The following is a 27,393-nucleotide window of genomic DNA, read 5'->3' as shown; positions in this document are numbered from 1 at the left end:
TTCTTTATCTTCTGTCGGAATGTTAGGTTGAGCATCATCAACATTAATCTGAACTCTGCGGTTAGGAGTGTTATGTTGGTCTGAAGGTTTAGTGTAACATCCCGGCCTCTCGTACCAGCAATATTGTCCGCTTTGCCCCCGATGGGTTGCCCATCCGAGAACTCACGGCTTTTTTTGGTTGCCCAGGTAGAGACTTCCCAGGTGGTCACCCATCCTAGTACTACTTCCACCTAAGCGCGCTTAACCGTGGAGGATGGGCAACTCATCGGCGGCAAAGCGGACAATATTGGTGGTACGAGAAACCGGGATGTTACATTTAGCCTGATCAAGGTTACAGTTTCGAGTTCTAGACAAACGAGATGAGTTATTTTGGTGGTTGAAATTTAGTGGTGGAGGCATGCTATCTGGGTGAAACGTGTTGTTTTCTGGGAGTGGGTCTTGGTTCTCGTTTTCATTCTGGTTTTGGTTTTGATTTTGGTTCCGGTCTTGATCTTCCATTGCTGAAGTTCTGTTATGAGCTCGGTTCTGTCGAGCTAATCTCTCAATTTCGGGCTCAAAAATTAGCGGTGACTGTCTGCCCGAGTGGTCGGTGTGCAAAAACCTGTTACCTGCACAAATAACACACCCCGCGTAAAATGGGAAAATAATATTTAAACTAAAAATTAAAACTAAACTTAAAACTAAAATAAACGCAAAAATCAAATATCACGAAAAACACTAAGCGCACTAACTCCCCGACAGCGACGCCATTTTGATGATCGTCGTTTGAGTCATGCAAAAACCTAATTAACCTAAGTAGCTAAGATAAGTAAGGTATCGTATCCACCAGGAGTATATGGTCAATGCAAATCGTGTAACAATTCAATATTATGAAATAACAAGTTTTAGTGCTTATCACACAAGCAAATAGTTTAGTTTATAATTAAACAAACGAACAAGTAAGCAAGTTTCAATCAAATAGTAAAAGCAAATCGTACCCGGAACTTCAAGTAAGCCACTACTATAATCTCATGCAACCTAACAGATTAATCATTAACGGATAACTATAAACTGGTCAACCAGACAAAACCTTAGGCATCAATAATCGCTTTACACACGGCACTGGTTATCAAATAGTCTCTGCCAGTGTGACTCAGTTAAGGGCAATTATATGCTTTATCGTATTCAACCTAATCAAACAACCCTATGATCAATTATTATAGCAACCCGTAACTAATCGTTCAAATCAACGTAAACCTAAACCGATTGACCACACAGAAATACTGAACATAAATAATCATCGATTAACCATAAACAATTATACATAAACGTTCTTAGTTACATGAGAAAACTGAAATCATTACAAAGTTTACATTCCCGGGTGAGATTCTAAGAGTTTAGCTGCGTCTCGGCATCATGAGATCTTCAATATGGATGATATAGAGCATGTAGGTGGTCTCGGTATGGTCCGGTATGGTGGAATCGGCCTCCTAGAGCTCTGGAAATCGCTTGCCTCGAAGTGTTTGAAGATAGGGTCAAGTTATGAAGAAATTGATATAAACCCCGAACACCTCGTCTGCACTACACATCGCGATACATGATGGGTTCTTCTGTGGTCCATCGCGATAGGTCAAACTTCATTAAATTGCCCATCGCGTATCGCGATGGGTCTTGTCACCAGCAAACTTCTTTTGTCCTTTCTCGTTTTGCGTGCTAGACGTCCCGGGTCTTCATCCCGTGCCTCAACAGGTCGAAATTAGCTGCTTTTACGTATATGACCTGAAATACAACAGACATGTATGAAGTATCGAAGTTCCTACAATAAATGATTAAAACTAATAAATACGAACTAAAACGCATACAAATTAACCAACCATCAACACCTCGGAGTTTATGTTGTGACATTTTCAAAATCATATTGCGACACTTCCTAATATTGAGATCACTAAGTTAGGAGACAATTGTTTAACCTAATGCAAGTTGGGAGACACTATCATGGAAATTCATGCCATGTATAGACGTTGTTCTGATACTTTAATATATCATTTCCCCAACGCCTGACGTGCTATTCAAGTAGAAGTAATGCTCAAATCACCCGAGTCGAAACCCTGTTTAATCATGGTAAAGGTATAAATTATGCTTAAGTGATTAATGTTATAGCTTAGACCCTAGTAGAGTGTGTAGTTAAACCTTATAAATTTTGGATAGATGAAATAATATTTTCATACAAAAATGTTTTAAGGTAACAAACGGTTCTTCTTGATGAAGTAACATGGATTTTGAAATAATGGATGTTTCTTCTTAATGAAGAAACGTAAATGCATAAAATAGAGATTTTATAAAATAGACATTTCTTTATAATGAAGAAACGTCTATAATTGAAAAGATAAGTTTTACAGAAAGACAAAATGTCTAAATGTTATAACGTTTTAAACTATAAAACAAAACATTTTTTTATCACAGTGTTTGAAACTATAGTGCCAGACTGAAGGTGTCTGAAGCTAGATTCTACGATAATCTAGATAATTGACAAACTTATTACTTCGAACTATCGGTATGGGATAATTAAGCAAGACATGAGATCAGTTGTTAACTGACAATCACAAGGTGAATACGCGTACCCTAATAAAAGTATTTAAACGAGATAACGATTTAAATGGGATAGATAAGTCCGAAAAACTTTATAGAATAAAGTAATCAGTAGCTCTCATGACAGAATATACGTTTGTTTTTTTCATTAAGTATGTGCTTAGTTGAATGTGTCACTCTTAAGTCATGTCCATACTTAGTGAGAGCTGGCCAAATTTGGTTAAAGAATCACTATGTGTATATGCTTAGTTGGTAGCAGTTGATGTGTGGGTAAAAGAACACGTTTAAGTGTTTAATTCCGTGTACGTTAATTGTTTTTATATATCGAACACGATTACTTTAAGTTGTTTTATGATTATAGGTGTTCGGATCTTAGAGGAACTAATTTGGAGCATTTAGGATATATTGGAAATGAAATTAATGATATATGATATGATAGAGAGTTGAAATATGAAGATGTGGCCACAAACGGAGAGGAAAACGGAGTTGGAATGAAGACTTAAAGAACATTACGGTGATTTAATGTTGTAGCCACCGTAGGTTACGGTACTCCACCGTAGCTTATGGTGGATTTGTCATTGTAAGGCAGTGAACATCCACCGCATCTTACTATTCCACCATAAGCTACGGTGGCTCCACCGTAGCTTACTGTGGGGCCTGACAGGGGGAAATCGGTTTTCGAGTTATTTCTTTCATATTTAAGCCCGGTAGAACCCTAGGTCGAGGATCATTCATACCCTAGCCACTAAGGACGATTTTGAAGCAATTATTCACCATCTTAACACCTCTCAATCACCAAATTATCCATGGTTTCATCTTTCCAACCCATAATCGAGATAATCATGGTCAAGAGGCAAGGCTAAACCACTTGTGACCACTTCAGTTGTAGGGTGTGCATATGAACTAATTATTCTTATGAATATTAGTTGTATTGAGGTATATTTTTTATTAATATTTTGGTTGATCGAATCTATATGTTTACTGGAACTGGTTAAACAATTGTGTTTTTGGGGAATTCGTTTATCACCAATTATTTGGTTTGTGTTAAGAAACATTTAGGATTAAGTTCTTATCATCATTGAATCGTTTACGATTAATCATTGAGAGATGCTAAGTTTTATATTAATGAACCGGTAATTAGGTAGACCGTGTTTAGTTGTGTCAATTCTTCGGATTAAGTTATGTGAATCATCATAACCAAACTACTATGTCTAGTAATCATTAATCTATTCTAATAAGCATATCACGTCTATGTGATTTCCCGGTTTGTATAAATTATTTTTAGTCAATTCATTGCATTACCTGAACCTGAAGTGTGTCACTATTTTCTCAAATTGTTTTACAACTAAATCAAATCATAAATTGCTTGGCATCATTTGTTCACCCTAATACAATTAATTAAAAAGCATTAAACTTGATTAACACTTTCCACTTATTCCTTGTGGATTCGACACCTTACTTTCCCTTACTAGTAAAGGTAATTTTTATATATGTTTTTGATTGATCTTTAGGCATCGATCAAACTGGCACCACTGCTGGGGAATCAACGCCCAAAGTGCTAGTTTAGTATAGTTTAGTTTTAGTTTTTATTATTTCTTCGTTGATTTTACGCGGGGTTTTGGGTTTTCGTGTGTGTAGAAAATTCTACAGGTTCATGCATATGAGGTATTCCCATGGTAAAGAGCAGCTTCAGTACGATCTATAAATTGAAAAGATAGCAAAGAGAAACCGGGCAACTCAAAGAACGGGGTTGAACCAAAAACCACAACATCGAAACCAAAAGAAGAAGAGATGAATAACCAGAATAATCAAGACCCGTTTCCTTACCGAATTGAAAACCAAGATCAACCACTATATAAAGGACAACCAAACCTTCAAAACGAACCACCACCCAACCAAAACCAGAACGTTAACCGTAACATAAACCAAGTGAACTGTAGGGGTATTAACCGAAACCGAATGCAACAGAACTTTGATGATAATCGCTTAGTACGTTCTGAACCGCTGAACCATAAAAGGTCATTTCAGTTTGCAGGGGAAGAGAATGTGTTTGATCCGGGTAATGAGAGAGTTGGGAAGTTGGATGAGTTTGAGGAAAGGGATGCTGATTATGAAGATGAAGAAGAATTCAAGGATGTTCATTGGGGTCAGAATCATAAAAGGTACCAACAACATGACCAGAATAATCGAGTCCCTAAACAAGATCGTCAGCAAAATCAGCAACCAAAAAATCGACAACTACGAAAACGTCAAGTTTATCAGGAGCCTCAAATCCCATTTTACGAGTTTGATGATGGCGTCCGGAGAACCTATATCCCATCACCGGTTCGTGGGGTTTTGAGCCATTTCATTCCACAGGTTGCAACGAACCCCCTCCCAATTATTGTGCCGGTTAGAGAAGGGAGAACCTTTTTAGTGACACAAAGCAGCTTGATCGAGGTACCCACCTTTCATGGGAAAGCTACAGAAGAACCTTACCTACACTTGAGTGATTTTAACTCGATCTGTGCAACTATCTCAAGTCAAGGGTTCACCATAGATGAGGTGAAATTGGTAGTTTTTCGGTTCAGCCTGAAGGATGCTGAAAACAATGGTTCTATCATTACCATCAGCCAGTATTTACACATAGCGTGATTTGGAAATACAGTTTTTAGAAGAATATTATACGCCACAGAGAACTACAGAAGCTTGAAATTTTATTCGGAACTTTCAGCAGCATACGTGTGAGACCTTCTACGAGTCGTTTCAGAGATTCAAACTGTTATTGAGGACATGTCCTCATCATGGAATTTTCCTATGGGAGTTGATTAAGGCATTCCATGACAGCTTATCTAACGATGACGTTCGAGACTTCTAATCCACGACTAATGGATCATTTTTAACGAATGATGAGAATGAAGATTGGAGGCACTTGTAATGACACACGATAAATTCCAAGAGACAGGCTCAGTCAAACAGAATGGTTAAAAGGGCGGTTGTGAAAGCGGTAAACAAGAAGGCTTCAGATGACATAATGGGTAGATTGGAAAAAAGAAAGTGGATCAATTGATGGTTGTGGGTACGAAGAAAAAGATTAAGTCAAGGAAGATATACTCAGTTTGCGAGCAATGTGGCGAGCTGGGACATGAGGTGTCGATTTGTGGGGTTATACATGACGAGGAAATTAAGAAAGCAGAGGTCAACTTTGGTCAAGGTGAGAGAAGGTATAACAACAATAACATGAACTCGAATACCTATCACCCAAGCCTCAGAAACCACTCGGACTTTAGTTATGGAAACTTGAACACTCAGTAAAACCCAAGCTTTTAACGTAGTTCTCAGAAAGCAGGTTAGCAGTCAAATTAGAGGCAATATGGGAACAGTTCATGCAATGCTCATTGTGGGTATAATCAGAGAGAGTCTGGTGGGTACAATAAAGGATATGGTAATCGTGATGGTTATAATTAGGGTAACAAACAGAGTGGATCTTCAGGGGCAGATGATGTGAGTACCAAACTTGATACCTTGATGGCATTGGTATTGGAGGGTCAAAAATAGTATAATAAGGATAAGGAGATTGCAGATAAGGCAAATGCATCAAGAGATAAGGGCACCCGGGCTGGTGCGTGGTGAGGAGCCATCACGCGTAATGGCCTCACGCACACCGCCGCCGGTCCCCCATCACACGTGATGGGGGGTGTGTGCGTGATGGCTATCACACTGTGGGGGGGGGGGGGGTTTCGAGGAGGGAGCCGTTGGAGGAGGGAACCGTTGGATGGAGGGGGTGATTTAAATAAAAAAAATATTTTACCTATATAAATAACTAAAACATATCTTCAAAACATACTCAAATCCAACTCAAAATCATAAATTCAAAACATACTTGTCATGCAACATGCCGAGCATGAACTTGAACGAGGAACCCGGAGACAATCCCGACGATCCCGACGAAGACACACCTACACCCGCACGGCCGAATCACAAGAAAAGTGGGGAATCGTCAAGACTTGGGAAGGAAGCGGTGGCAGAAAACTTCGCCGAATACAAGTCGGCTAAGTTGGTGGAAATGGCCGAGACAAAGGAGCGAAAGAAACAGGCTCATATTTTAAAAATGAAACGTGAGGAGACGTATATCAACCATTTGAATGAAAACCAAAAAAAACGCTGATCTAACTTTCCTCCTACAACCGCACGAACATCTTGATGAACCCTTTAAATCGATCCTACTTCAACGCAAACGCGAGATATGCGACAAGTGGGGTTGGGAAGGGCCGTAGGTTTTTATGTCGGTTTTTTTAATTTAGTTGTCTTTATTTAATGTAATATTGTTTTATTTTTTATTTAATGTAATCTTGTTTTATTTTTATTTATTTTAGTATTTATTAAAAAAAACAAAATTCCATCACACCACACCACCACCCCTACTAAAATCCATCACATGTGATAGATTTGGGGTTGGTGATGTGGCACACCACCATTGGGTGTGGTGTGTGAGGAAAATGGAACCACCCCCTCCCCCCCGAAGCATGTTAGTCATCTGGCAGAAGAAGTAGCAAAGTTAAAGAACAACTCGGGGACGACTACTGAGTGATACTTTGAAGCAGTGTTTTGAAACGCTGCCCGGCCTGGGCTGTCCTACTGGGACCCGGTCCATATATCGGGTCGGGTCAATGTATTTGGTTCGTTTCAAAAAACCTGGCCAATTTTGCGGTGTGGGCGGTCGGCCCAGGCTGACCCAACGTGTGACCCGGTAAAACCCATTTTTCATTAAATCCAAAATAAAATGTGCATGCCGGGATTCGAACTTTGGTCATTTCGGATATAGAAGCTTTAATAATTCCCATGAGCCAACCAACCAAGCTTTATTGATATCTCTATTGATCAAACATAAATCATATATATTTAAAAAGGAATGTATAAACATAAATAAACATTAAAGTTTGTTATTATTATTATTTTTGGTTATTATTATTTTTTATATGTATGTGAATTATATATTTATGTAAATATATATTTGAATTATTTATGATGTCATCCGGGTCAAACACCGGTCTGCCCTCCTGGGTCTGTCCAACCTTTGACCCTGTAAGGCGTCCGGGTCGACGTCCGGGTTGGGTCTGAAAACATTGTTTGGCTACATCAAATTCTCATATTAACTGCCGAGACGGAACAATATGCATGACCTTCGGTAACCGTTAGTTGATTTTAAATATATTTTCAAATTCATATGATTATTCTTTTGAAAATAAATATTCTAGGTCATATGCTACTAACAAGTGTCTTCTTCGTGTAAGCGAGGGTGACACCAAATAGGACGATCTTGTGGTTGACAGGTCAAAGAGAGAGAATGAGAAATAGGAGTTGAATGCGGTAGAGATTCAGATTGGGGAGTTGGTTACTTCATTTGATGATATCAAGAATGCGATGAAAACATTGGTTAATAAGGAGACAGATGGAACAAGTAAGAAGAAACCACCAAAAAATGAATAGGTAAAGAAGCCACCAGGATTCGAGGATGAACAAAGAAGGTTGGCGTGTTTTGGGGCAAAGGTGATTACTATGGATAATTGACCACTCTATTGGAGAATTAAGAAGAATGAGGTGGAGGCAGGTAAATACTTCGTTAGACCACCATAACCGCAAAATGAGGTAACAGTCCGACTGAATACCTTAACAAAAACTTAGCGTTGACCGGGAGGCAACCCAACCTTTTATTTTGTTTTCTTTATTTTTGGTTTTCTTTTTGCGTGTTACTTTTTGTTTGTGTTTTATAGTCATAGTAAGACATAATTGTGGGGTGGCTCATGGTGGTCTAGTCAAGATTCGGTGGATTAGATATTGTCATATCATAGTTCAAGGAGTGTGGGTCATGGTTGAAAAAGTACTTATCAGTGGGACCCGTTTGAGATGAGAGATTTGAATCAGGCGCATGAGCCTCTTTTCTTCGTTGTTTGTTAAAATAGTTTAAGTTGTTGTGTACCACACTCGATTGTTAAATGAAAATATACATTGGGGACAATGTAAAGTTTAATTGTGGGATGTGGGAAAGTATCCGGGGAAGAGTTTTAGAGAAAAGTAAAAAAATTCCTAAATTTAAAAATTTTTGTTGCAAAATAATGGATATAGAAAATGATAGAAAATTTGGGAATTGATTTTCAAAACTAATATATATATATATATATATATATATATAAATATATGAGATCATAAAAGACAGAAACACACTTAACTTGGGATGTGTTGGTAGGCTCAGCTTTTAAGAAGTAAAGAACGGTTTAATTGCTGACTTAATTGAACCTTTAATTACTTGATATTAGTGGGAAACATCTTAGGGGTTTGTTTGATTAGTTAAGCCTGTGTAAGGACTGGGATGAAAGGCCGGGTCATACTCAAGCCTTTGTTAGTTTGATCACCAAAAATATGATTTTTTTTAAAGATATAAATAGACTATTGATCGATGCTTGGATAGGCTTAATGCTAGAGTATGCTAGATGGTTTGTGATATAAACCTAAAATGAAAATACTTCTAATTTAAGTGGTTAACGCTTCACAAAATAAGCAAGTGTACTTATCGTATATGTAGAATAGTATTGGTAAGAACCAAGCATCGATACATGGACACAAATGTTTCTAATAATGAATCCTCATTTTAGTTTAATTGGAGAGTTTTAATCATTTTGGGGTTGGTTTTTAAACTAACTTTTTATAAAATAGAATCACTTATATATATAATATGTAGGTGACAAGAAGAGAAATTCTAAATGAGTAAATCAATTATATGAAGGTTACCATCTAAAATCAAGAATTCACTCAATTCTTCTTTGATGATTATTAAGTAAGCATGTGATAAACTTGCCCTAATAATATATGATAGAATAGTCCCTCATTTCTAAGTGAACATGTTCTATGACATAAAAGAAATTAGCATGCGCATTTTCAAGTCCATCCTTGGTTAATATCATACTACCACGAGAATGTCAATTTAAGTAGGCAAGTAGTTTAGTAAAGTAGAAATATTAGCATTGACTTCGATTTCTCAAATACCAATTCTAACAACTTCGGGTGATTGTAGTTAACTCACACAACCTCCCATTGGTTGATTTAATTAGGTCATAATTACACATTTCATTAATATATGATTTATTTGACTAGCATGATAACCTAAGTAATCATGTTAACAATGTTATTTCAGAATTATCAAAACTAGAGAAATAGATCATAACTTATATCTCATCATTTCTAAGTACAATATAAGGATCCATGTTTTATCTTGAATAAGTTATCAATGTACTCTTTTTACCATTTATAGTCTCCAAGAACATGAGTGAATCATGAATGATTATTAGTCATCAACATTGATGTATTGAGTTAAAGTGATAAAACATTTATTCATCAAAGGATAATTGCAAAATAACTATGTATTTTACCAAACTAAATCACATGTTCAACATACACATCAAGTAAAACAAATCTTCTTCATAGAAATTAAATGGTAAATGGAGTTTAGCTCATAATGAGCATGGTTATGAACATTAAAAGAGATGAAGATAATAAACACATCATCAAACTAGAACAATCTAACCAAATGTGGATGAATCTACCTTCTTCAATGATGATGGATGATTATGATGATAACCTACAAGCCTTCAAACTCTCCACAAGATCTTCAATAAGAGTGCAATATGGGTGTTTTTATAAGTGAACCCCGTATAGAATGTTTTTTTCAAGCACACCAAATGAGTGCAACATGCTTCACTATTTATAGGCTGTCTGGGCAACTAGGCGCGGCCCCGTGTTCCATGAGGCATGCCCCCGTGTCCAGGTGGTCAGTCGCATTAAATGCTCTGTCAGATCGTACATGATGACTCACCACGGGGGCGTGCTTCATGAGGCACGACCCCGTGTTTTTGGATGTCTATTATATCTTCTTTTGTCTTTTACGAAAGATGACCATGACCCTATGCCTACTGGGGCACGACCCTATGTCCAACTGTCCAGTATTTTGTATTTTCTTGCAGATTTTTGTCTTTTCTTGCACAGGAAAGCATGGGGGCGTGTTTCATGGAGCATTGGGGCGTGTTTAAGTGTTTTCTTGAGTTTTCTTTGATTTTTCTTTGGCTTTTTGTTCGTTTCTTCATTTGAGGCTTGGGTTTACCTGAAAATACATTTTAACATGATAAGTAGCTATTTGAACTATATTATTTGATAAAATTTGCAGTTTTTAAAGATTATTTGATACTAAAAAAATGTATAATTTTATATACATCAACCACTTTCTAGGTACTTACTTAATTGTACCTTAACTGTATCTAGTGACCATTCTCGTAGACTTTGATTCTTGAGTTTAGGTGGACAATATCATTGATTGTCTTAGCTATTACATGTGGGCTTAAAATTTGTACACTTTGTTGTGCAAAACTCTAATCAGCTGATTTTAAGGTTTAAGTCAAGTTGGGATGGCATGGCTCGGTAAAACCACGATGAAGCATGGTAAGGCGACTTCAGGGCTTTGTAGTGTGGGTCCCACTTAATCATATGAACTAATGATTTCTCACACCTTATTTGTCTCGGTAAGTATTAGGGCATGAGTTTAAGTGGATAGCAATATTGGTGACCACGATTTTGTGTTAGTCTATCATTAATTAAAATAATTAACCTAAGTGTTTTGTAAAGACAGTTTCTGCTACTTCCATTGTAAGTCTTTTTTAGGATGAAAAATAATAAGTGTAGGGATGTGATGTTTGGGTAAAAGAACGTGTTGTAAGTGTTTAATTTCGTGTATGTTAATGGTTTTTATATATCGAACAAGATTACTTTGAGTGGTTTTATGATTACAGGTATTCAAAGCTTAAATGAGCTAATTTGGAGTAATTAGGGTGGATTGTAAATGAAACTAATGATATATGATATGATAGAGAGTTGAAATACGAAGATGTGGCCGCAAACGGGGAGGAAAACGGAGTTAGAATGAAGACTTAATGAAGATTACAGTGTTTTAATGTTCTAGCCACCGTAGGTTACGGTGCTCCACTATAGCTTATGGTGGATTTGTCACCGTAAGGCGGTGAACATCCACCATGGCTTACTATGGGGTTTGATGGGGAAAGTCGGTTTTTGGGTTATTTCTTCCATATTTAAGCCTAGTAAAACCCTAGGTCGAGGATTATTCATACCCTTGCCACCAAGGACGATTTTGGAGCAATTCTTCACCACCTTAACACCTTACAATCACCAAATCATCTATGGTTTAATCCTTCCAACCCATACCCGAGCTAATTATGATGTATAGGCAAGGTTAAACCACTTGTGACCACTTTAGGTGTAGGGTTTGCATATGAACAGATTATTCTTATGAACATTACTTGTATTGGGATTTGATTAATCATTTGGTTGATTGAATCTATATGTTTATCGAAACTGGTTAAATAGTTGTGTTTTTGGGGCTTTCGTTTATCATCAATTATTTGGTTTGTGTTCATAAACATTTAGGATTAAGTTCATATCGTCATTGAATCGTTTACCATTAATCATTGAGAGATGTTAAGTTTTATATTAATGAGCTGGTAATTAGGTAGATCGTGTTCAGTTGTGTCAATTATTCGGATTAAGTTTTGTGAATCATCATAACCAAACTACTGTGTCTAGTAATCATTTATCTATTCTAATAAACATATCATGTCTATGTGATTTCCCGATTTGTATAAATTATTGTAAGTCAATTCATTGCATGACCTGAACCTGAATGGCGTCACTATTTTCTCAAATTGTTTTACAACTAATCAAATCATAAATTGCTTGACATCGTTTGTCATCTTAAATATGTTTTTAACTAACGATTTCTATATTTCCACCCGTATTATACATAGAGTAAATAAACTAGTAAAAATAATATACACCCACACCCTAGATAGAATTTATTAATTAACATAATAACATACATAAAAAAATGTATATATTTTGTAGCAAACAAGAAACATAACCGCACCCAACCATTCATTGTAACCCTAATACACACACACACACACACACATACACACTCCTTACATCTAACGCACTCTCACGTTTAAATTTAATCCATCCGGTCTTTAGAAAATGTGGATGCTGAAGGTGTTGGAGAGTTGGGTTGTTAAAGAAGGATCAATGCAAAGCCTTAAACATCTAGAGATTAGATGTTGTGAGAAACTACAACGTATTCCAACTACATTATTATTATTATTATTATTATTATTATTATTATTATTATTATTATTAGCTTCCAACTGATCTCCGTTAATTCACAGTTTCCGTAACCGTTATTCATCATCATCACACACACAAACACTCATCGCATCGGCAAGTAAGCTGATTATCTATCTTCAACCACCGCTTGCTTGTTTACTGTATGTGTTATTCGATTTTGCACGGATTGATTACTTGCTAATTCGATGTTTAGTTTCTTTAGGTTTCGATTTCGATTCGGATTCAGTTTTTGATTTTGATTATTGAATTGCTGCTTGTGGATACGTGTGTTGTATAGCTTGATTTTGAGATTTTGTGTTTTTTAGGGTTTTATGGTTGGATTGGAGTATCGGCAAGTAAGCTAATGATCTGTATGCAGCCGCTTGTTGTGTTGCTGTATATTTGAGTCGGTTTTTCATTTGTAATCAGTAGTTTTGCTGCTATTTGTATGTTTACTGTATTTAGGTTTCAGTTTTGTTTCGGATTCATTTTTGATTTTGATTGTTGAGATGCTGGTGAATTTGCGTGTTATATAGCCGGATTTTGAGTTTTATGTTGTTATTGGGTGGGCTCTAGGGTTAGATTGGAGTATAGGCAAGTAAGCTAATGATCTATATGCAACTGCTTGTTCTGTTTCTGCATATTTGATTTGATTTTGCACGGATTGATGATTACTTTTGTTGCTAATTGTATGTTTAGTGCTTCTAGGTTTCGATTCTGATTCGGATTCTGTTTTTGATTTTGATTTTGATTATTGAATTGATCGTGGATATGTGTGTTATGTAGCTTGATTTTGAGGTTTTATGTTGTTTTAGGGTTCTAGGGTTAGATTGCAGTATCGGTAAGAAAGGTAGTGATCTGTGTGCTACTACTTGTTCTGTTTCTGTATATTTGATATGATATTGCACAGATTAATCCGTAGTTTTGGTGTTAATTGGATGTTTAGTGCTTTTAGGTTTCAATTCCGATTCGGATTAAGTTTTTGAATCGGTTATTGAGATGCTCATGGACATGTGTATTATATAGCCTAAATTTGAGTTTTTGTGTTCTTTTAGGGTTCTAGTGTTAGAGTGGAGTATCGGCAAGTAAGCTAATGATCTATATGCAACTGATTGTTCTTTTGCTGTATATTTGATTCGATTTCGCATGGATTAATCACTTACTAATTGTATGTTTAGTGCTTTTAGGTTTTGATTGCAATTCAGATTCAGTTTTTGATGTTTAATTTTGAGATGCTCGTGTATACATGTATTACATAGGCTGATTTTGAGTTTTTGTGTTGTTTTAGGGTTCTAGGGTTAGATTGGAGTAATCTATTCGTCAAATTAGCATTGTACGGATGGGGAAAAAGAAGTCGGCGACTCGTGAGGAGGATAACGGTGGGGCTGTAGGTAAGTCTAAGAAGAAAGCTATGGTAATCGATGATGATGAGTATTCGATTGGAACCGAGTTATCTGAGGAGAAGTCGGTTCAGGGAGAGGAGCAAGTGACGGCTGTTGGTGGTAATAAGAAAAAGGGGAAGAAAGGTAATCAGAAGAGTATGAAAGCGAATGATGATGCTGAAGATGTTGATGATGGTGATGATAGTTTAGACATTCAATTTGCTGGTAAGAAGAAATCAAAATCTAAGGGGAAAAAGTTTGGTGCGTCGGCTTTTGCATTGCTTGGTGATGAAGATGGGGATGAAGATGTGGTTAAGGATGAAGAAGATGATGTTAGTGAGGAAGAAGAGGCTAGTGTTGTTTTTAGTGGGAAAAAGAAGTCGTCAAAGGTGAAAAAGGGTGGTAGCGTGTTTACTGGTTCAGCATTTGATGCAATTGGGGATGATGATGACAATGATGATGGGGATATAGTAGATGATAATGAAGATGATGAGCCAGTTATTTCCTTTACAGGGAAGAAGAAGTCATCTAAAGCAAATAAGAAACCAAGTGGTAGCGTCTTTTCAATGCTTGATGACGAAGATAATCAGAATGAAAGTGAAGACGATGCACCCATTACCTTCACAGGAAAGAAGAAGTCTTCCAAGTCATCAACAAAGAAAAACATTCCATCTGATGATGAAGCTGTTTCTGTCTCGGGATTAAGTGTTGATGATCATGATGAAGAGGATGCTACTACAATAAAGTTTTCTGGTAAAAAGAAGCCATCAAAGAAGAAAAACAGTAACAGGGTTAATGAACCTGAACAAGAACAAGAGCAACCTAGTACCAGCATTACTAGCAAAGAAGCTAATGTTCCAGAACCTTCCAAGAATAAAAAGAAGAAAAAGAAAGGTGGAAGAACAGCTCAAGAAGAGGATGACCTGGACAAGATTCTTGCAGAGCTAGGTGAAGCTCCCGCTCCTGCTCCAGCCCCACCTTCTACAGCTGTAGAGCCTCCACAGGAGAAGGTTCAACCACAGGCTGAACCAGTCACAATAGCAGATGAAGATGGTGAAAAAGATGGAAATGAAGAGGTTGTAGAGTCTGCAGCAGCCAAAAAGAAGAAAAAGAAGAAGGAAAAAGAAAAGGAAAAGAAGGCGGCTGCTGGAGGCAAGACAACTGCTGCCTCTGCAGCAGAAGAAAAACCAGTGGAATCAAAGGGTAAAGTACCTGATAAGAAGGTTCCAAAGCACGTTAGAGAGATGCAAGAGCGACTCGCAAAACTTAAAGAAGCAGAAGAGAGAAAACAACGGGAAGAAGAAGAGAGGTTAAGGAAAGAAGAAGAGGATCGGTTAAAGAAAGAAGAAGAGGAAAGACAAGCAGAAGAAAGAAAACGGTTGAAAAAAGAAAGAGAGAAAGAAAAAATGTTGAAAAAGAAACAAGAAGGAAAGCTTTTAACAGCAAAACAGAAAGCAGAAGCCCATCGGTTGGAGTTAATGAGAAACCAGTTTCTTGCTAAAACAGGTGGTTTGCCCCAATCAAATGCAGAGGCCACTACTAGTGCACCCACGAAACGACCCAAGTATGTAACCAAGAAATCAAAGCCACATCAGCAGGCAAACGGGAAATCCTCAACTTCTGCTCAGGATGACAATGTTTCGGAGTTGGGTTCTGTAGATGCTGATAAGGCCGATGACGTGGACATGGAAAATGTGGAGGAGAAACCAGAGATTCCTGCAGTTGAACAAGAAAGTGGAACCAAAGAAGATGAAGAGTCAGATGATGATGAATGGGATGCAAAGAGTTGGGACGATGCTGATCTCAAATTGCCAGGTGTCAGCGTGTTTGCTGACGAGGAGGAAGCTATAGAACCTGAACCTGTACCAGAACCTGAGCCCGCATCTGTACCTGTAGTTAAGAAAGAGATTAAAACCAAAGAAGTGGCTCAAAACCAACCTGCAGCAGTTGCTGCAAGCAAAGGCAAACAAAAAGCGGTTAATGGCGAAAAGGAAGATAAGGAAGAAAACTCAGATGGTGAAAAGACACTTCGGTCCCCAATTTGCTGCATTATGGGTCATGTTGATACTGGAAAAACAAAGCTGCTTGATTGCATTAGAAGAACTAATGTTCAAGAAGGCGAGGCAGGTGGAATCACACAACAAATTGGTGCTACTTATATTCCTGCTGAAAACATTCGCGAGAGGACAAAAGAGTTAAAAGCTGATGCAAAACTTAATGTCCCCGGTTTATTAGTTATCGATACACCTGGTCACGAGTCTTTCAAGAACTTAAGGTCTCGTGGTTCTGGTTTATGTGATATCGCAATTTTGGTCGTTGACATTATGCATGGGTTAGAACCGCAAACCATTGAATCACTAAATCTGTTGAGAATGAGGAACACTGAGTTTATTGTGGCTCTGAATAAGGTAATAAGTTGGTACTTTTAACTATAAGTTAATTGAGTTTGAAGTTGTAAAATCTATTTTCTGATTTACAATTTACATACATTATGTTGTGGGATTTGTAGGTTGACAGATTATACGGGTGGAAAACTTGCAAAAACGCACCAGTTGGGAAGGCAATGAAGCTGCAATCCAGGGATGTTCAACTTGAATTTGAGCATAGGTTCACTCAGGTCAACATCTTATTTTGTAGGAAACATTTTCAGTTTCTTTTTATTACTGGGTTTCTCATGATTTGTGCTTTATAATTTCAGATAGTTACAGAATTTAAGGAGCAAGGGGTGAATACTGAATTGTACAGCAAGAACAAAGAAAGGGGGGAAACTTATAGTATTGTACCAACAAGTGCTATCAGGTAATTTTTTTTCCTCTGATCTAATGCACTAGGGGTGTGCAATGATCGATATGTTGTGGTTAAGTTGGTTTTTACAAGCTGATTGATTTGTTTATGTGTAAGTTAACCGTGAACTTGAATGGGTCATGAAATGTAACTGGGCCTGAAATTTTGGGCGCAAGTTTATCTAAACAACTTAAAGAATTGTTACGAGACATTTGAGCTTTACCATTTGACATTTATAAAACTAAATACTAAATCTTTTTTTGTGGATTGGTTAAAGGTAGTGGGTCAGTTAACCATGGTTTTACTGAATTGTGGGTCGGTTTGGTTTTGTGGTTGACTAACTTGGTCTTTTTGGGTCAATAGTGGTGAAGGCATACCCGAAATGTTATTACTTCTTGTCCAGTGGGCTCAGAAAACAATGATTGAGAAACTAACATACAGCGATGAGATTCAGGTATTATCATTTTTCTCTTTTTTGCATCTTGTTTTTCCTTTTGCATGTTACTAATTTTTGAATTTTTTTATGTGGAATCTTTTTAGTGTACGGTATTGGAGGTTAAAGTCATAGAAGGACTTGGAACAACCATTGATGTGGTATTGGTTAATGGCGTGCTTCATGAAGGAGATGAGATTGTTGTTTGTGGTTTTCAGGTAATTCCCGATACTTTATTTGTGCATTTCAGTTATTATTATTATTTTCATTATTATTGTTGTTATTATTATTGTAGCTCTCGTTTAACAAATAATATCTGTTACAGGGACCAATTCATACTACAATTCGCTCACTATTGACTCCTCATCCCATGAAAGAACTCCGTGTAAAGGTATGAAATAAATCAACAAATGAAAATTTGTATTAACATTATGCTGGACTAGTGGGATAACATGTAGTTTTTATAAGTTTTGATGAGTTTGTTTGTTGTTTTATTCAGGGAGCATATATCCATCACAAGGAAATTAAAGCTGCACAAGGGATTAAAATTATTGCACAGGTGATATTAATTTACAACAAAGTTTAATCAGGCTTTAAACAAACCAAACAAGATCTTGTCCATGTTCGTTCGTTAAGCACTTAACAAGGAACAAACGGTTCCGTTTGTTTAGGAAAATAGGTTTGTTCGTTAATTTCTAAAACGAACACAAATAGTTATAAATGAACACAAGCAAACAAACAAACACATATGAACAACAACGGACATATATTACTTTGAAAAACAAAAATCAACACTTTTAAGTTCAAGCATTAATACTCTCCCCAAATAAACCATTAGCTATGTACTTGACATAGCTATCTGAAAATAGCTGTCATAACAAATTAAAAATTAAATCAATACAAAAACCTTTAATTACCAAATATGAATAAATGAACATGAACTGGTGAACGTTAACAAACATAAATGAACAATCATTAACGAACATAAACGAACACATTACCGAATATCGAACGTTCACGAACATAATTAAATGAACAAGACATCTATTCATGTTGTTCATGTAATTAATCAAACGAACATAAATGAACTTTCTACCAAACGGTTCACAAATGTTTGATTCGTCTACACCTTCAAAAAGGTGGAAATATTTACCTCTAAAAACAAGTGAATACTTACTTTCTTTGTTATTGACCCATAATGTCTTATTTTTCTCCAGAATCTCGAGCACGCAGTGGCGGGGACAGCCCTATACGTTGTGGGGCCAGATGATGACGTGGAGGAGATCAAAGAATCCGTAATGGACGACATGAGGAACGTGATGGGTAGAATTGACAAAAGTGGTGAAGGAGTGTATGTTCAAGCATCCACTCTCGGATCACTGGAAGCACTACTCGAGTTTCTAAAAACTCCAGTTGTCAACATACCTGTCAGTGGTATAGGCATCGGTCCCGTACACAAAAAAGATGTTATGAAGGCCAGTGTGATGCTTGAAAAGAAGAAAGAGTTTGCAACAATATTGGCTTTTGATGTGAAAGTGACCCCTGAGGCCCGAGAGCTTGCAGATGATATTGGTGTCAAGATTATGGTAGCTGATATTATTTATCACTTGTTTGATCAATTCAAGAGGTATATTGACGATCTTAAGGAAGAAAAGAAAAGAGAAGCTGCTGATGAAGCTGTGTTTCCGTGCGTTCTAAAAATTATGCCGAATTGTGTGTTTAACAAGAAGGATCCGATTATTCTTGGTGTTGAAGTTATTGAGGGCATTCTTAAGGTATAATTTTTTTAACATTTAATTATTCACATTTTTACCATATAATACTGATAGAACAAATAATTATTGTTTGGATTTTGCATTTTCATGTTAAGTTTAATCATTATGAACAATTACCTTTTCTGAATCATTGTTATATGTTCAATCATGGATCCGTTAATATGCCTGTAAATGAAGCAAACATTCAATGAACTGTTCGCGAACCACTCGACAAACAGTTCATTTGTGTTAGTTTATTTAATAAACAGACACGGACAACGTTTTTTGTTCATTTAATGATCGAACATGAACACACGTTTTGTTTGTTCATTTATGTTTGTGAATGTTCGTTCATTTAAATTAGTTTATATCTATATTTAAGTTACCTAGTTCCATTACAATTTAGTTTCGTTTAGTAACTTTTTGGCTCAGCAGATTGATGTTCACATTTACGTTTAAATTGTTATCAATCAGTTATGTTCGTTTGTATTTGTTCATCTGTATTTAGTTATGTCAGTTCGTTTGTAATCGTGAAGCGTTCGTTTATACTATTAATGAACGGACACTAGCAAGACAAGCTTATTCATCTTCTTAAAGAAACACAAACAAGAAAACCCTGTTCGTTGAGTTTGACCGAAGTTAAACGAACAAACATGAACATGGCCTGTTTGTGTTTGTTCGGTTTGTTTACAGGCCTATACGTGCATTATCTATGACAAATTTATTTTGTAGTTATATGTTCCTAAGTATAACTTTTCACTTTTGTTTGTTATATCTGCTTACTTTTTTAATATAAAAATAAGTTGGTTTTTTCTGTCACATTAGATATTTTTTACCAATTATATTAATTTATTTTGTGCAGATTGGAACTCCAATTTGCATTCCTCAAAGGGAGTATATAGATATCGGGCGGATTTCTTCCATTGAGAATAACCACAAGCCTGTTGACTTTGCCAAGAAAGGTCAAAGGGTGGCTATCAAGGTATGAAGCTTCACATAAAATCATGAAACCTAAACATGACCCCCCCTTTAACCTATTTCTTTAAGCATTGATGAGTTGGTGGGCAATAACCAAGTTGTAAACATGTGAGTCGAGTTGGTGAGTTGTAAACAAATGGGTTGGCATGCTTAACTAAACGGGTCAAACAGGTCAATCTGAACTTTACGGGTTAAGCCGGTTAAATGGGTCATCAGCAGGTTTGTGGTGCGTAGTTATAGCCTCCGTTTCTTATAAATGATAATGCTATATATGTTTACGTAAACTATATATTCACCGAAATAATTTTACGTTTTCTAAACATGTTTATATAAATTTTTTTTTCTTTAGTTATCTTTTAACAAAATTAGGTGTAATTTGCAGTTGGATATATTTACAGGTGGCAATTTGACGTATTGTTTTTATTTGACGGGTCCAATGGGTAAAGTCAAAATTTAATTAAAAAGTAAACGGGTGGGTCAAATCGGTTGAAGGTTTTTATGTGTATTTAAAATGCAGCCACCTAAATCTCTACTTAAAAGTTTAGATTGGTTTTTTTTAAAAGTACAGTTTCTAATTTCATTTATCATGCTTTTAATTATTTTACATTGGTAGATAACGGGAAGCAATGCCGAGGAGCAGCAAAAAATGTTTGGGAGGCATTTTGAGATGGAAGACGAACTAGTCAGCCACATTTCTCGAAACTCGATCGATGTACTAAAGGCCAATTATCGGGTAATTAAGAATTGCAATCTAAATCAATTATTATTTCACATGTGTTTGTTTGATTATAGCTTATACTTCATTATTCTCCACTTGTATATAGGATGAGTTGACCAATGAAGAATGGAAGTTGGTTGTCAAACTGAAACATCTGTTCAAGATACAATGAGTTCACCGGTCTATGCTTTTTCATACTTTACCTTTCAGGCGGCAGCCGTAGTGGTGGTATACAAAGAGTTCAATTTAAAACACTAAAACGTGGCGGGCACGGCAATATTGTCAATTTTCAGAGTCAGGTTTGCAAGATTTGGTCTCTCGATTGCTCGAGTTGATTTGATCCATAAGAAGCATCTGACTTGATCTGAATGATTTCTCCTTTTTTGCTTTGGACACTGTTTTTGAACTTTTAAATGTTTGTGAAATTTTCGCTGTGTGTCGCATAGTATTGAAAGAAAAGTTCATGTTTATTGACATTTAGGCCTGGTAAGACGGGCAGGTCTAGTTGGGCGGGGTAACTAGTTAGAATGGATTCGGGTTTGGGTTAGAATCTACGCCGTTAACCGTGTAGGAGCAGAAGCACCCGTAAGCATATAGATCACTAGTTCGTATCAGGATTTTCTAAATGAGTAGCACTTTACACACATTAATCAAATGCACATTAATGAACTTCTAAAAGTTGCTAACTAAAATCTCCAAATTTAGTATCAATTCAAAAACTTAATTACATATACCCATTAAGACACTTAGGGGGTGTTTGGTAGAGGGATTTGATTGGGGAGAAATGGAATTAGAAATATTTCTTTTGTTTGTTTTCCACTTTTCATTTCTATTTCTCTTTCTATTTCTCTAAAACTAGAGAATTCCATTTCTCTTTAAAACAAAGAGAAATCCATTTCTCAGCAGCCTCCTCATAGCATGTCACCACCTCGTCTCCGGCCACCACCTCGTCTCCGACCACCACCTCGTCTCCGGTCACCACCCCGTCTCCGGCCACCACCTCGTCTCCAAGTCTGCAACCGCCACCTCGTCTCCAAGTCTGCAACCACCACCCCGTCTCCGCCGTTCGCAGTGGTGAACACAGAGATGGTAACCGGTTGTAGGTTGCAGGTGGTACGGGTGAACGGAAATTAGGGTTTCAAGTGGTGGTTCGTGGTAGGTTAGGGTTTTCAGATGGTCGGGTGATTGTGGTCGCAGGTGGGTGACAGTGGTGGTGGAAATCGGCGGTGGTCGCAGGTGGCTTCTGATTATCATCATCATCATCGCCACCACAACCACCACCACAAAATCTCCAAAGAGGCAGTGATGACAGATCTGAGCCTCCTTTTTCTATATCTTATGTTCCAAAAATTTGAATCTTTTTAATTTCTTGTGTAATGTGGTTGAAGAAGGGGATTTGGTGGCGGCAGCCGGTGGTGGTGGGCTGTGGTTGAAGAAAGGGCTGTGGTGGTGGTGCTGGTGGTGGTGGGGCTGTGGTGGTGGGGCTGCGGTGGTGAGTGGTGTCAGGTTGGGTGGAGGTGGGGTTGGGTATGGTAGAGTTCTCTGTTTATTTTCTCGTGTACCAAACAAGAGAAATGATTCTCATTCTCCATACCAATTCTCTTTCTCTACAATTCCATTTCCATTTCTATTTTCTCTCCTTTTCCATTCTCTGTACCAAACACCCCCTTATAAGAATGTTATTGCAACATCTAAAACTAAACCGTGCTAGTATGCATGATGTGAGCTTTCTTTTAAAAAGCGCAGGCGTGACCAGATGTGAGGTGATACTTACGACAGTGAGGCGACGGGTGTACAGTACATGAGACGGAGGTATTGCGGCACGTGCCACGGGGTATTGCGGCTAGGGGTGTTAATCAAGTTGGGTTGACAGGTTGAAAGCTCACATCATGCATATTTTTATTCGTGTTGTGTCGTGTTGACTCATTTAAATTTGTGTCATGTTCGAGTTGTGTTTCGTGTCAAATCATTTTACGTTCATATACGAATATGAGTAATATCTATTGACCTGGTAATAAGTTTAACAATTAATTACTCTTATGCATATAAAACTTGTTAATTATTTGTGATAAATCTAATTGTTATTTTTTTTTGTATTTATGTCATTTCTAATTAACAAACCTAGATTCACATATTGAGTTAAAGATAAGAACAGACAAATAAAATAACCAGACAATAGACAGTTAAAACAAATAAAATGAAAATGTTAAAAGTAAAAAAGTAGATTCAAATAGTTTAAAAAGAAATTAGTTTTACTTTTAAAAGTTAATTGGTATATGAAGAATTAAAATCAAAGTATTTAACTTTAAAACTTAAAACTTCTTCTCTTTAAAATTAAAATATGAACTTTTTTAAAATTGCTAAACGAGTTAACATGTCAGCCCACTTTTTAACTGGTCAGTTCGGGTTGACCTATTTTTTAAACATTTCGGGGGAGTTGACATGTTTAAGAAAACGAGTCGTGTCAGACGACCCAAAACCTATATTGTTTCGTGTTTGGTTTGTTTGGGGTTTTGGGTTGTGTCAGGAATTGACAACCATGATTGCGGCAAACATGCCATGGGGTATGGCGGCAACAACCCTCCATTTTCCTTACGGATAGCTTACGCAGTTGGCACAGTTTGAAACCAAATAAAAAATGTAGTTGTAGTGCTTATTTAACACTCATTTTTTTATTTTAGGGTGATTGAAAGAAGTGACGTCAGGGTAGTTTATGATAAAACTTAGATGATAGTATATGATTGGTCGGGTCTTAGGTAGTTGAAAAAAATGAAAGGAGCACCCCCACCATCCTTGTTTTAAAATGCAGTTGCGTATCCTAAATCCATGAACGTTTGGTGAATCATAATATATACATCAAACGATTTAAACCAACTAGTCTCCCCATTTTTAAATGCAATGTAAGGTGAGAGGGGCCAATAACTTCTTTGTCCTCGATTATTGATGAGATTGGAATAACATCAACATCATCTTCACACAATTGTCGAACATGAACAACTAAACGAACGTGTTTTCTTGTTTGTGTCTTTAAGTTAAGAAAGTGAACGTGTTCATGTTCGTTCGTTAATAGTATAAATGAACAATCATTACTAAACATAAGTTGGCGAATATAAACGAACATAACAGAACGAATTATAAACACCAATTAAACGAAAACGTGAACATCAATCTGTTGGTTAATTAATATTGTACCGATAACCCTAGCCATATCAAGTATGAATTTTTTTTGTTGGTTAATTAAAATATATATCACTATCTAGTTTTGGAGCGATGGTACCAATAGTGTGTTCATTTAGATTGACTGGATTAACGATACGAATCTAACTCGATTGGATTTCAAAGATAAAGGGTGTTATATGTACTTCAAGAAACCTCATGGGCATTATTTGCACTTTCTGGAACCTTTGTTGGTGCCTCTTCTACACCTGCTTTTAGGTCCTTACTCTTTCCTTTTTTTCCTTATCTTCTCATCATTTTCTTTTATAAAGCATATATCTTTGTTACATCATAGTTCATCAAAGACGGATATATAGGAGATAATAACTTTATACAGTATTAAATAATACAAATTATTGTTTACTTTCGGCTTTTTCGCAACCATAATATTACACTTTTGGTTCTCTATTTCACGAGTAATAATCTTTTGTCCTTTAGTAACCATGAGAACCTATAACCAATAAAGTCATGAGACTTCACCAAGTTGTCGTAGTAACTTTTGAGAAGTTGTGGTAGTAATACAATAGAAGAAAATTCGAATTAAGATCTCTACTAAAAGGAAATCAGATGCTTATTATTGCATCATTGATCACCCCTCAAATACGCAACATGATTATCCAAACGCAAAAAGGTACCCTACATTGAATGGAATGTATGTCTTGAATACGCAACTCTAGTCAATCGGTCAATCAACGCCATTCTAGTCGGTTATTTGTTAAGTTAAAGTTTTTAAAAAGATGCACCTTTTAAAAAAGTTGAAATAAAAAGAAAATTAAAGAAAAAGTAGGTGATGTAGCCACATAAGGTGATAACCCCTCACGGAAATGAATAAAGGTGGTAATTGTGTTCCGAAAGTGTTGATGATGTAATATTAAATTATTAAAGCGAGGTATTCATTTTTAATAGGGGTGAGCAATAACCGAATCGTTAACCGAAACCGAACTGAAAACCGGCAAAACTGAACCGATATAACCGAAAACCGAATTAACCGAAATTAACCCAACCGAACCGAACTCTTCACTTTTTAATATTTTCAAGCCTTTCCCCCCTCTATTTCATGTATTATATGTATTAATAGTTTAATAATATCATTTTCATGTATTTATATCTCTATTTCATGTACTAATATCTCAATTCATATATTTATACATTCATTTCATGTGGTTATGCATTCATTTCATGTATTTAAACATTCATTTCATGTATTTTTAAGTAAAATTTTAGCCCAAGTTTGAAACTGGTTATTAACCGAAATTAACCTAATCGAACCGATAACCGATCGGTTATTAACCGAAATTAACCTAATCGAACCGAACCGAGCACACCCCTAACTTTTAATATACAGAAAAAGAGTTATTATTTAATTAGTTTTACTCTTATTTTAATAATTAAGTTTCTTTTACGTAGGTTACTTAAACACTTCTTAATGTAACTTTATTTGGTATGTATACGGATGTACAGAGAGTGCCGTATGGGCGTATAGATGGTAGTAACACGAGTATACATAGTTACGAACACGTAAAGGATAGTTTGCGGGCGCATAAAAAGAAATGAGATACTTGAAAACTCATGAAAACCATTTTTATTTCTTTTTGGTTTTGATAAAGATTAATAACACATGAAAAAAATAAATAAGAAAAAATATATAAAAACTAATATTTAAAATTGCCTTTCACAAGTTTTAAGTTAAATATGATTTTTGTTGAAATATGTGTGCATTCATATTTTTTTTAAGTATAACTACTTTTAACTTTTTGAATCCAATTTTATTTGTATTTACTCCTAAATTTTACTACATTGTTTTACTAATGATTAATTCTACTTTATGGCTAATTTTGATTTCGTATATATCTTGTGAAATATATAATACTTGTTTATCCTCCAGTGTTACGGGAGTTTATTTAAAGTTTTGTTTTTAATCAGTTTGCTATTTTATGATGATTCATTTTATTTTTTAACGTAGTTCTGCTTTAATTAAATACATATATATTAGTTTGTTATTATATTTTTTAACGTTTGGGTTTTATCAGTTGAGATATTTAGGTTTTTTAGATTTTAAACGAACAAACATAAACTAACACGAGCATGCTGATTTTTTTAAATGTACAAACATGAACACAAATATTTGTCTAATGAAAAAAGGGCGTTGATGTAGTTGACAATGGTGGGTAGTATCGGAAGTTAACCGACGATGGAGATGACAAACCATCAACGGAGAACATGTAAAGCAGATAAATAAAATTAGGGTTTGATGATGAAAGTGTTTATCAATAAATGAGATCTTATAACCCATTTGAGGGTTGTTAGAGTTTGGTAAGATCCATAACCGGTGAAAATTATTCTTTGATGATTAAGGGGTTATTTTACAAACAAATGAGATGTTATAACACCCGTTTAAGAGTTATCCGGGTTTGGTGAGTCCCATGACCCATGAAAATTATTGTTTGATTATGAAATAGTTTTCCAAAAAGAGCCTTCCATTCTTTTCCGCGTCATCCTTCCGCATTGGCGGCGAGTGGAGTGCCACAATCCCATTCATCATTTTTGATCTACATAAGCCAAAGCCCATAGCACGTGCGAACGTCCGCCCCATGAAGCGCCGGGGAACCATGCATTCCTCTCGGGCTGGGCTCTCGCGTGTCCGGGGTCCGATCAGATCAACCAGCCTTTAAGGGGGAGTACTGCTTATGGCTTTGTACAGGTAAAAGGCAGTATTCCAGTCATGGGGGCTAAGCTTGTCATAATGTACCGAATTGGGTATTTCAGGGGATGGTGAGTCATCTAAGGGATTTGGCGAGATATAACCCATTTAAAGACTATCCGAGTTTGGTGAGACCCATACCCACGAATTCGGGTCAAATGCATGAGAATCCTCCATTTATAAATCAAACAATCTGGTGGCTCTAGAGACTATACGGAACAACCTGAGAGCAACACCTAAAATTTTATGACAGACAATTATATAGATAATTAGATATTTTATGAATGATACTACACTAAAATACAATGCATACACTACAACACTTTCCCATTCATTATATGCATATTTTATGATAAGTTCAGTCTACACCTTTGTACTCCTATCTTTTATATCTTGTAGGAATTAAAAGAATCATGTTATTTTTCATCTGTATGTTTAGAACCCACCCATATATCTCGTTGAGTGTAGCAATTAACAATTGTGTAATTTTTTCCATTCATGAATTATATAACCTAGAAGCTAGAAATGAATTCTATTTTGGTACACTATATATGTTACACAAACATTCATACAAACAGCCAATCCTGCACAGCTATATATTCATACAAACATTCAATGCTATACAATATGTTTGTGCATTGAATGTTGTGTGAATGTATAAT

The 27,393-nt window shown here is 36.3% G+C and overlaps 1 protein-coding gene across 1 annotated transcript; it reads left to right on the top strand.

Moving 5' to 3' along the window:
* Positions 1–12,755: 12,755 nt before the first annotated feature.
* Positions 12,756–21,290, top strand: LOC143610360 (uncharacterized). Its single transcript, XM_077084861.1, has 12 exons — positions 12,756–12,883; positions 14,054–16,555; positions 16,657–16,764; positions 16,846–16,946; positions 17,295–17,385; positions 17,472–17,582; positions 17,690–17,755; positions 17,864–17,923; positions 18,582–19,139; positions 19,981–20,100; positions 20,710–20,829; positions 20,921–21,290. Exons 2-12 carry the CDS (start codon positions 14,105–14,107, stop codon positions 20,984–20,986), a joined length of 3,852 nt encoding a protein of 1,283 aa, XP_076940976.1. The 5' UTR covers positions 12,756–12,883; positions 14,054–14,104; the 3' UTR covers positions 20,987–21,290.
* The last annotated feature ends 6,103 nt before the right edge of the window (positions 21,291–27,393 follow it).

The sequence above is a fragment of the Bidens hawaiensis genome, unplaced genomic scaffold, assembly GCF_021521415.1.
Source record: "Bidens hawaiensis isolate Kalapana, Puna unplaced genomic scaffold, B.hawaiensis_p1.1 tig00025840_1, whole genome shotgun sequence".
Classification (NCBI taxonomy): domain Eukaryota; kingdom Viridiplantae; phylum Streptophyta; class Magnoliopsida; order Asterales; family Asteraceae; genus Bidens; species Bidens hawaiensis.
The sequence above is the reverse complement of the archived record's forward strand: the minus strand, read 5'-3'. Positions and strand labels throughout refer to the sequence as shown.

Bases quoted from the DNA above. Each gene is read 5' to 3' on its own strand.
- LOC143610360 (XM_077084861.1), top strand. From the start codon at position 14,105: ATGGGGAAAAAGAAGTCGGCGACTCGTGAGGAGGATAACGGTGGGGCT. The intron at 17,386-17,471 runs GTATTATCATTT...GAATCTTTTTAG, and splicing joins CATACAGCGATGAGATTCAG to TGTACGGTATTGGAGGTTAA. The intron at 17,583-17,689 runs GTAATTCCCGAT...TATCTGTTACAG, and splicing joins TTGTTGTTTGTGGTTTTCAG to GGACCAATTCATACTACAAT.